This window comes from Sphaerodactylus townsendi, linkage group LG07 (assembly GCF_021028975.2).
Source record: "Sphaerodactylus townsendi isolate TG3544 linkage group LG07, MPM_Stown_v2.3, whole genome shotgun sequence".
Lineage (NCBI taxonomy): Eukaryota > Metazoa > Chordata > Lepidosauria > Squamata > Sphaerodactylidae > Sphaerodactylus > Sphaerodactylus townsendi.
The window spans coordinates 28748337-28760140 of record NC_059431.1 but is presented as its reverse complement, the minus strand read 5'-3'; the positions used below and the strand labels follow the sequence as shown (position 1 = coordinate 28760140).

At 41.9% G+C, this 11804-nt stretch overlaps 1 protein-coding gene across 2 annotated transcripts in view; it reads left to right on the top strand.

Moving 5' to 3' along the window:
• ANKRD55 (ankyrin repeat domain 55) overlaps positions 1 to 11288 on the top strand; it is a 39206-nt gene extending 27918 nt beyond the window's left edge. For both annotated transcript variants that reach the window (XM_048504713.1, XM_048504712.1), the window contains 2 exons: positions 2901 to 3002; positions 9987 to 11288. In XM_048504713.1, coding sequence (XP_048360670.1) covers positions 2901 to 3002; positions 9987 to 10267 — 383 coding nt within the window. In that variant the 3' untranslated portion in view covers positions 10268 to 11288. The remainder of the gene's footprint in view (positions 1 to 2900; positions 3003 to 9986) is intronic.
• The last annotated feature ends 516 nt before the right edge of the window (positions 11289 to 11804 follow it).

Genomic DNA, 11804 nt, shown 5'->3' with positions numbered 1-11804 from the left:
CTCAGCCTTTAAACAGGGCTGAAAAACTCAGCTTATACGTGAGTATATACGGTACTTAATTCTCCTCTCCTCCATTTTATCCTCACAAATACCTTTTGAGGTAGGCTAAGCTGAGAGTATGTGACTGGCCCCAGGTCACTCAGCAAGCTTGATTTGAATGTATCATTGAATCTGCAAGCCAGTGGGCAATTCTGAAACTCCTAACTTAGTGACTGATAAAGTATGCCTGCCACAAACAGACCACTGTCGTGGCAGATTTGAACCTGGGTCTCTGAGATCCTAGGACAACACTGCACCTGCTGTGCCACACTGGCTCCCTAGTAGGTAGTGATGGAAAGAATCACAGAAACTGCAGACATAATCGAAATTCATAATAGTCATCTTGGAAATGGTCACAGCGTTCTTAAACTTGCTTCTGGTATAGGCTTCCCTCATTGCCAGCTGTTACCTGATGGAACATCAGGAAATAATGTGAGGAAAAAAGAGTTTGGGGGGATTGCTAGATCAGTGCAGTGACACATGACATCAATTATGGTGATGCAGGCAGAAGAGATCTTGCACTGTTGCATTGACCCCTTCTGCACATGCAGAATAATGCACTTTCAATCAACTTTCAATCCACTTAGCAGCTGAATTTTACTGTGTGGAATAGCAGACAATTATGGACGTGGATTGAAAGTGCATTATTCTGCAGCGTTTTCCAGACAGACGTAATATCCCGGGGGGAAACTGGGATCATACATACCTGGATGTTTGTATCTCAGTTTCTCCCTCTGCACAGCAGCCTGTCAGCGTTATCAGGCCAGGAGGAAGAACTCCAGGTGATTGTGCATGGCCCCAGTTTAGTTTCATTTCCTTGCCAACATTGTCGCACATGTGCGAAATGTCCTGTTTTTCCGACGTTCTGATTGGCTGCAGGCAGCGAGGCAGGAAAAGTAAACAGGTTCGTCTCCCATGGTGTTTGCATGGGAGCAGGATCAGTTGGATCCAGCCAGCTGTTTCACTTTGCCTTTCCCAATATGTACCATATGCCTTTGGCTGAGTAGATCCCATAAACATCAGCATAATCATTTGCAGTGGTGTCCTCCCCATTTCTCCAACACAAAAAAGCTGGTTGCCACCATTCCAATAGAGGACCAAGGCAATGAGACCATACTCATGCTCACCACTGTGCTACAGATGCAGGTTCCTCAAGATCATTAGCAAAGTTACAATAAGTTACAATAATTTGAATTAATGAGAAAATAATGCATATGTGCATTTTCTAAAATGTTATAGACAGGATTTATTGCAAAGATTTATAGACAAAGATGTATATATATGCAAAAATGTTATAGACAGGATTTATTGCAAAGATGTGCTCTGTACATTCTCTAATAGAAGTAAGAAGAAGGTAGGAGGGTCTTCCACTGTGTTACCCTCGTCATCTATTTGTAGAGCTGTCATCATTTATTCTTTCACTCTGGAGAGGACTCCTACTACTGAGGCATCTGGAATAGATTGTGGTGTATTTTTTTTTTAGAAATGGCGTTTATTCATGCTTAAATGCCTGATGTGGTCTGAACTGTAACAATTATGAGTTCCACTTGCCTTACTACTGGAGTAAGTAGTTTCTCTTGGCTTTCCTTCATGAATTCCTTCAACGAATAGTTTGAAAAGTTGCAATGGAAATTCCTGCAAGCTTCAACAGTGAGTTCTGCATACTATGGAATAATCCAACACAAATTTTACTCTTGTTCAAACAATTTCCAGCCACTATAAAATATTGGGGGGGGGGGGGGCCTAGCAGTTGTATGAGATCTCGCGCAAGCAGAACTGTGCTAAATCTATTTATGCTTTCACTTGTACATTGCTAGATGCAAGTCATTATCAGGATTCCCTGTGTGCATGATATTCTGCAGCAAAAGCTGGGTACATGAACATTCATGAACTCATGAAGCTGCCTTATCTCGAGTCAGACCGTCTGTTCAATATTGTCTTCTCAAATTGGTAGCTGTTCTCCAGACTCTCAGGATCTAACCCTTTAACTGGAGATACCAGGAACTGGACATGTGACTTTCTGCATACCTAGCACACGCTGTACCACTCAGTCACAGAAGACAGGTCATGTGTTCATTGCATGCAAAAAGATACACACCCCAGTGCTGCCATGGAATTTGTTATGCCTTCTTAAGTTCTGTAAATTAGACCTTTAGAATGTGGGGGTCAAATACTCCCAGACAATATCAATGTCTAGCACAGACTTGGTGGTCAGTGTCTGTCCTCTTATGCCAGAATTATCCTTTTGAGGAAAATAAAAATAAAGTCGTAGTGGAACATGCTCGCTTATTTTCCCATACTAGTCACTCAATAAGACTTTGTGCTCAGGTGTTATGAATTGGGCGTCTTCTTTACAAATGGTAATCAATATCTCCGTAAGCAACAAACGTATTGTTCCACAGAAACGGGAACAGCCATTTCAAACAAAATGGTAGACAGCACCAGTGAGTGGGAAAAACAAGATGTGAGTGAGTTACAATGGGTGCTAGGAATCAGTTACTTTAAAGTATTGCTTTGAAAAGCAACCTGTTGAAACTCAAACTCAGTGCATTTCAAATACAAGCTCTTTTTAACAGACTATTAAAACCTGCGCAGTTGCTAGTAAAGAAGTCTTTCTTCTGCTGTATACAAAGACCCCTGTCAAGTGACTATATAATCCACATGCCGAAACAGTATTCCATACACAGATCTACTGACCTGCTGTTAAAAAGAGGCAGGAGGAAAGGGCTGGCAGTTTCTGTGTGGACATTTACTTTCCCACCATCATCATTTTGATTCACTACCCCTGTCCATATATCAAGAAGAATATCTTTTTGCAACAAACTCAATTAATGTCCTTTGTTCCCTGTCGTAATTTGCAGGGAAACATTTTCTGCAGGCAACCCTAGAACAACCCAAAGTAAAAGACCTTATACCTGTGCGGAAGACCTTGGCGCCTTTATTAAACCACTGTGTTCAGAAAGGTAAGGATAGCCTTCAAGCAAATTTCTAAAATGCACAATTAGCCAGCTATGTTTTTAACATTTCAGTTAAATGTCCATGTTCATAAGCTCTTTCTCAAAGGGGAAAAGTCCTTCCTTTTACTGTGTAGTAAAAAAAGAATAGTCTTCTAACCTATTGCCCAGGGTAATGTGAGGAATTTTATGTATACTCTCAGTGCCACAGTAGTAACAAACTTATATTCCAAGTAACACACCCCAGAAAAGCTCTGAAGTGAGGCCATGCTACAGTCCTACTCCAAGCTTCATAATAGGTCCTCTCAAGAGACAAGTGTCTGAGAAAATCCCCACCCAAACAAATTATCTCTGATCAGTGGGAAAACCCTGTGGTAGTAAGTGCTGCCAAGTTGCAGCCAACTTGTGGTAAATGTCTAGGGTTTTCAAGGCGAGTGATGAAAAGAGGTGGCTGGCCACTGCCTGCCTCAGAATGGCAACCCCGAACTTCCTTGGTGGTCTCCCATCCAAGTACTAACCAGGGTTGACCCTGCTTATCTTTTGAGGTCTGACAAAATCGGGACAACCTAGGCAAATCTACATGGACATAGAAGCTGCCTCTTGTCAAAGATTTTCCAAAGCTAGTTAAGCTCATGTGTGTGTAGTATATTACCTGTATGTAGCATTGTACAGATAAATCAGAGTCAGTTCCTGTATGACTTCCATATTGAAAACGTGCCATGTGTGAAGCATTCTTTACAAAAGACGTTCATTGTGATTGAATGGCTCTCGCATACATGCCTGCAGTTTAATATACATCCTGCTTACTTCTTCTTATATTTTGAGCTAATATTGTGTAGCTATAACTACTTGCCTATACCATATACCATGTTTTCTCAGTAAAGTAAAACCATTTCCTTAATAGCTGACCACAATTGCACAGATTCTTCCAATTGTCAACAAAATGTTTCAATAATTTGTGCCATTAACTGGAAATGTAAAATAGCATTCTCTAGCTAGTAATAGTTGTTGTTGTTGTTGTTGTTTTGTTTGTTTGTTTGTTTGTTTGTTTGTTTGTTTGTTTGTTTGTTTGTTTACTTACTTACTTACTTACTTACTTACTTACTTACTTACTTACTTACTTACTTACTTACTTACTTACTTACTTACTTATTCATTGGTCTTGATAGACCGCCCAACCCCAAAGGGCTCTGGGCGGTGTACAATGAGACATAAAACAAATACAATATAAGATCTCATAAATACAATATAACAATAAACCATTAAAATTCAGTAAAATACACTATAGCAGTTCTATGCTATAGCCCTATATAGATGACATTACAGATGATGAAATGAATGTATGTTGATGAGAAGAAGTCATGGGTGCACAGGCTTCACCCCTGCGCCTATGCATACTCTAGTTTGTGAGTATGGCGTTTATTGCACAGGAATATTTCATCAGGAATGTTTGAAAAAGAAGTGTTCCTGATCAGGAGGGGGCGGGGCTAATCTCCTGGCATGACAACTGATCTCCTGATTACAAAGATCAGATCCCCAGGAGAAAACGGCTGCTTTGGAGGGTGGACTCTATGGCATAATATCCCACTGAGATCCCTTCTTTCCTCAAACCCTAACTTCCCCAGATTAAGAACTTCCTGAAAACTTGATAGTAGTAGAGCATGAGGACAATGAAATTTTGGGAATGAAGGGAAGGGAACTCAGCAGGTTATGGTCATCAAGTCCACCCTCAAAAGGAGCTATTTCTTCCAGGGGGACTGATCTCTGGAATCTGGTGGCTTGTTGTAATTCAAAGAGATCTCCAGGCTAATGTTGCCAGGTCCTGTCCCCCACCCCCCATCCCCGCCATTGGTGGAGGATGGGGAATAGGGTACCAGATCCAGGTTGGGAAACTCCTGGAGTTTTGGAGATGGAGCCTGGGGAAGACCTCAGTGGGGGGCAATGACATAGAGTCCAGCTGATCTCTGTGGTCTAGGGATGAGCTGTCATTTGGGGGATTCCCAGGTCCCACCTGGAGGCTGGCATCCTTACTCCTGGTCCCATCTGTAGGTTGGCAAGACCCCTAAAATGAGATTCATTCCATTTAGAATGCTCAACATAACAAGGTTGAGAGATGCTAAACTGTGATTGACTGCAGCCAACTGAGGAAGTAAAGGCTAAAAAACTGCCTGGCTTGACACAAAACATTAAACAACCTTAAGGAAACTGAAAACAGAAAGAATGTAATTGCAAAGAGGAAGCTATTAAAAATAGAACCGAAGAAGAGAAGTGGAGCACTCAGCGTTTATGAGAATATGGTCATCAGTGCATATATAAGAAGGGATTTTCAAGATCTTCACAATCTTATTCTGTTGCCCAGCACAAGAATATATTTGCACAGAGCATAAATACGTTTCATGCTGGTTTATTGTACTTCCATAATTTAATTATTTGTTTGGTGAATTTCTATGCTGCCTCTCCAAGGGACTTGCCCAAAGTGGCCTACAAAATAAAACATAATAGAAACATAAGCACCATAAACGTTGTTAATGAAAATCCAGCATAAAAAACCAACCAGACTGTAAAAATATTAAGCAGTTTAAGATTAATTTTAGCAGTTTTCAGACTAAAAATCAGACTATAAAAATTAAATAGCATAAGAATCAACTTCTTAATTAAAAGATTAGGAAACAAGGAATGTTTTGTCCTGGCAGCTGAAAGAGAATAGCACAGGCTCCAGGCAAGCTGTATGTTTTGTAGATGAATTGCCATGCCTGGAAAAGCTTTGTCTCCAGTTGCTCCCTGCTTCACCCCTGAAGGGGCACAGAAAGAGGAGGGCTTTTGAGCAAGATCTTAGCTGGTGGGCTGGACAAAGAGGCAATCCTTCAGGTACCTTGACTCCAAGTCACTTAGGACCCTAAAAGTAAGAATAGCCCTCTGAATTGTGCCCAGGAAACAAATGGGCAACAAGTGCATTTAGATGTACTTATATTGTGTATATGTATGTTTAAAAAATGTTATGAAAGCAACCTGGCTGGGATAAATGGCATTCACAGCAGTAGTGAAAGAATCCTCAGAGAAAAACTGGACATACTGTTGGGTGCCTTTTAGTGGTTGTCATTTCTACTCCCCAACATCACCAAAGGACTTTTTGCCTACTGCGTTAAAAAGATAGTTGCTATATTGCTATACCAATAAGAAAATACTTTTTTAAAATGGCAAAAATCCTCTGGTGGTACAGGGTGGGAGAATGGCAGCCACAAGGCAGTAACAGCAGCACAAAGCCACCAGTGTGACTGGGAGGTTTGAAAATGCACAGCTTCCTGCCCATATAATGTGTCTATACATGTGTTTCTATGTTGAAATTTGACATACACCATACATCAGCAATTTTATATGAAACTGACAAAGCTGATCCAATCAGCCTGCTTCTTTGTATCCATAGCTCAAAATTAACATGGCAAACTCTAGATGAAACTGATAAAGCTGTTAATTATCCCTGCTTTTTATCTCTGCATCAATGTTACATTACTAGTTTGATATGACAAAGAGGGGGAAAAATACAATCCTTTTGAAGAGAAAATGGCTGAAGGGGAGTTTGGTCAGCTACACAGGGGCATGGATAAGGGCCAGATGTTTGATGAGCAGAGAAATAAAGACCATTTATGCACTCAAGTGAATCTGGCTTGGAAATGGGTAGGGGAAAAATCATGGTTAAAGTGCTTGGGAAAACAATAGAGGAAAAATGAAGGGGAAATGTTTCCAGAACCAAATTGAAGGGGGAAAAATATGGAACTCAAAGGAAAAAATATAGCATTTGGTGGCAGGATTCATTGTAAACAACTAATGGGGATAAGGCCCAAGAACCGGGATGGAGCTATGCTAGCAGGAGGAAACTGGATAGGTGGATTCCCTGTGTCTTGGGGGGGGAATATGCTGAACTCCCACATAAATGCCGTCTCTGAGTTTAGTCATGTTTTCAAAGTAGACATTGTCCATTCCAAGGAAAACCAGAAACTGCTATAACCAGTGTTATGCTGAGAACAAAATGAACAATCTCTGTTGATGGGTAATCTGGTACAATGCAAGTCGTTCAGGGGCCTCTCTAGTATATAAGTCTCTGTCTGTGCATAGGCTCTGATAACAATGACCATTTTGCTAATTCAGTAGTAACAGCAACACTTCACTTTAAAATACTAGGTACACGGCACTTCGCTTTCTGCTGTCAGTTGTATGCCAGAACAGGGGTCATGTACTTTAATGCAATCTTAGCAGGGAGTAACAGGTTTTGTTTGCAGAGTAGTAGAAGATAAACCAATATTCAAAAGGGAACTTATGCAACTATAATCAGAAGTCACATGTACAATTCTGGGAGTTGCTGCATTCAGCCAGTAAAGAGCCTAATAATCCATTGAACAGTAGCAAAAATAAAAGCATGAAAAATAATCTCTAGAAAGAAGCATTTTTAGATATGTTAGTATAACAGCTGCCTTTCAAGCATGTGAAATCTGTCCAGTATAATCCATAAGGAAAGCAACTAAAGCAGTGGGTAGCAGTGGCATAGTGGCTAAGAGCAGGTGCATTCTAATCTGGAGGAACCGGTTTTGATTCCCTGCTCTGCCGCCTGAGCTGTGGAGGCTTATCTGGGGAATTCAGATTAGCCTGTGCACTCCCACAAACACTAGCTGGGTGACCTTGGGCTAGTCACAGCTTTCTGGAGCTCTCTCAGCCCCACCCACCTCACAGGGTGTTTGTTGTGAGGGGGAAAGGGAAAGGAGTTTGTAAGCCCCTTTGAGTCTCCTACAGGAGAGAAAGGGGGGATATAAATCAAAACTCTTCTTCTTCTTCAATTTATTCAATCAAACCCCCACTATCAAAATGGAGTCTAGTGTGCAGCTGAATGATTGGGTGTATGGATACAGGGAGCCTGCTCCATTCTCACTGACTGAGGATTATGGAATTGGCTAGTTAAGAACTGAAGCAACTAGTCATCTATTTTCCCCACAGTGGTCAACCAGCAAGTTCTACAAATAGGGCAATGACAGCAGTAACTGTTAAATCCCGCCTCAAGCTACTGGTATCCCAAGATAAATTGCCTCTCAGTGTATCAGTTTCACACACCTGATATGGCTACTGGCCATTGAGAGACTTACTTTTTAATGAATGTGTCGTCTCCTTTTCTTGGCACAGAAGATGCAGCTTTGAGCAAATCTCCGTCAGACTCAAGACAAAGGCTTCTTATCCTGTTTAATGAACCCTTGAGGATTCTGAAGCCATTGGATTTCCCAGATATATCGTTTCCTTTCAATACTAATTGTTGCTGGAGCATAAAATGGATTTTGCAGAATGAGCACTTCTTTTCTGTGTGCGATTTTCATTTTATTAAAGGCTGTGTAAAAAAGTGGAGCCAATCATACTAAAAGCCCAACTTTCTGTGGACTCCAGGGCAAGGGCAAGGTGACCCAATCTACTGGTCCAAAATAAAGTCAGAAAAGTGCAGGCTCTATTCAAATAACATAAACAAACACTGTTAATGGTTGTGCCTGTTGCTTTGCTTCACTCACCCCACGTGCTGAATGTGTGAAGAATTCTTTTGTGAGGGCGGGGTGGGGGAGGCGGGATGTGCCACCTGACTTTGCTGTGATGCTTGAATGCTGGTCTCTGGAGACATTGGAGTGTTCCCTCTGAAAATCATAGTTTTAATCCTGCTCCAGTGGTCACATTTGGACATCAAGAAAAACAGGATTGACGACTTCTGAAATCAGGATATCTTAAACTGCACTCTGTGCACAAAGATAGGAGGGAAGAGGAAGCAGGAAGAACAATCATACATATGCCCATCATAAACAACTGAAGGTTTATTTGTGACATTTGGATGCAGCCATGGACTCAATATAACACATGATGTTTAAAAAATGATTTGTTGTGAGAATGAGCCTCAGAAATCTTTCAGCTTGCCCACACTCTCCGTCTCCCTCCTTCCTGCATGTGTGACTTGAATGTTGAGGTTTCCAAGAAACCACAGTTTATAGTGGTGGAATGACAAATTAGATGTGCTCTTTGCTGCAAATTTGGATTCCTGAATAGGCTGGAGCAGGTAGGATTCCTGAATAGGTTGTGAGAAGAATGTTCAGTGCATAGACAGAGGGGACCACCCAAAGACCCACATTTGCAGATGTAATGGCACAGCACTCTGCCCAGTTTCCTCCTCTGCTTGGCTTCTGCCACAGATTTCAGGGGCATCACTTTCCACTCTCCAGAAGTCTCAGACAGGGAAGGGATTAAGGTTCACCTTAGTTCTCCACCTCCTATCAAGATTCTTCCATTAATTTCAGGCTGTTCTTTCTGGATACCTCATAGTGAGAAAGGAACAGTACTCACCATGTCATCACCCTAGCAAAGTTGCCACCTCCATGAGACTTTACCTGCTTTAAGTGGAGGCCTGTGAGCCTCCCTGTGACCTGAGCCACTATCCCACTTCCCTGCTATTGGCCCTTCTGGGACACCATCTGGGGGCAGGGGCAGATTTTCCTTGCCGGGCCTATTACCTGACCTCCAGCACTCCATGATCACACAGCCTCAACCCATAGTTGGGCAACAGAGCCCTACCCCATCTTCCCAGTTCTATGAAGGAAACACACACCACCTCTCCCTCCACGCAGAATTACCTCAAAAGGGTGGCCAGCCAGCAGACAACAGCATTATGTTACTTCCAGAGAAAACCTAGAGGTGACATCACAACACCCTAGGAGTAGCAAGAAACTCAACTATTTCCTTCCATTTGGCCACCAGCAATGGGAGCTGGGGTGGGAGATCTCCTGCCCCCAGCAGGTAAATGATAAACCATTCCTAAGCCAGAATAGGCAGCCTTAAAAGTCAAGTTTCCATGCCAGCAATCTCTCTACTATACCACGCTGGCTTTCCAGCTGAACTTCAGTGAGCAACTAAAACTTATACTCTGACAAACTGCATTCTTTCATAGTTTGACTTGTCTCTCTTTTTGCTCTTTTCCAGTCCCGTTACCACTTGGCCAAGTTTCTGAAGACGGCAAGGAGTCAAAGTCCTTGTTTTTAAACGCCTTAAGGACTGCCAACTCAGTTCTCCCATCGGCACTTACCACAAAATTCCAAAAAACTGGACTTCCTCAGAGTTACTTACTGCATTCTTTACCTGTTCTATCACAGGAGCCTCTCCGAACAAGCAGAGTCCTGCCTTCCATCCCAAGACAGAAGAGATCAGGCCTCAGAGGGGAAGCACTCAGCCAAACTCACAACACATCAAATAAGGACAATTAGCTCACAAAATCTGGGTGGCTCCACGAAATTGGGGAGGTGTTATTGTTTTTAGTACACGCATTTCTTCAGTGTTTGCTGAAGTGTGTCCATTGCAATTACAGGGTTAGCAAACAGGCAATTTCCTAAGGCAAAAAGCATTTGTCACAGATATCCACTGGGTGTGTTTTTTTAAACTTATTGGAAATATGCTACCAAATGTGTGGTGGAAATGCAGGGGAGGGAGGTGAAACCAAGTAAAAACGTCACTATTTCATCTTGGACGAGAATGCTGTTTCTATCGGGAATGCCCAGAACTGGATCCAATTTGCGTCATAATTTAGCACACTCATATCTCATTGAGAGCTGATTTCTGTATGGCAGCCAAAAAAGACTCACTATCCTGGACATCACATGGAAGTGTTCACTGTTCTGGACATCCATGTAACCAGTTCAGCCCATACTTACGCTGTGTTTGCATATCCTGTCAGCCATGCAGGTGTGCAAATACTACTGATTCATTGGCCAGTATACAGAATAAGAGCCCTTTAAAGACAGTGCCCTGCTATCAACTATACCTGTTTGTTTTTCCCAGCACTGACCAATCAGCAGCTGATATGTTTAAATCAGTTCAGTGAAGGACTTACATCTGCTTGTGTGGCTCATTGATTTTGAGAGGATTTGAACACAGTGCAATCCTGTTCGGCATTCCTCCAGTCTAAGCCCATTGAAATCAAAGGGTTTTAGCTCAAGGAATTCTACATAAAATTGCATTGCTGATTTGCTGCAGAATGCTGTCTAAGTGTTTGGATTCCTAAGGCGGGTATTGGAAAGGGTTTTTTTTTTCATTCTAACTAATTTTAAAAATCTATAATTTAAAGAAAGAATACATTTCTTGCCAGAATTCCTTCCCTAAATAAATGCTGTCTTTAACATTTCTTAAAAGCGATTATTGAGATCTACATGTTTTTGTGTGACTCAAATAGTATCAACAAGGGCAGGGCAAAGAATGGCATTAACTTCTCCAAATTCTTAGTCATGGCTAAGAAATATTCAGATTTAGTCTCTTCTCCATGATAAAGTCCTGGTAGTTGTTTCTTTTGTTACAGGAAAGTATGTCCTTCCTAACATCCTCTTAATTATTGTTGTTGTTATATTTTAATTTTATTTATTGTTCACTCACTTCATTTACATTTCACCGTTCTCCCCAGTCGAGACCCAAAACAACTTATGTCATTCTTCCCTGTTCCATTTTATCCTTACAAAGACCTTGTGAGGTAAGTTGGGAGTATGTGCAGCTCGCCTCCTGACCAATCTTATCTGGCTGCCTTTCCACCCCCTTTCCACCAGCCCTGAGTCCTCTCTAGCATTGGAAGCAGAAGGGGTTGTTTCATCTTGTTCTTCTCCTCAGACAGCAACTATCACAGCTATTAGCTTCTCCTCCTGTCATTGGGAATCTCCCTTTTAACCTCTGCTATTTCTACCCCTGCCCCACTGGCACTCAATCCCAGTCTGGGTTCGATTCAACTGGTTACTCGGCCAATCCCAAGCCTAAGAGTCC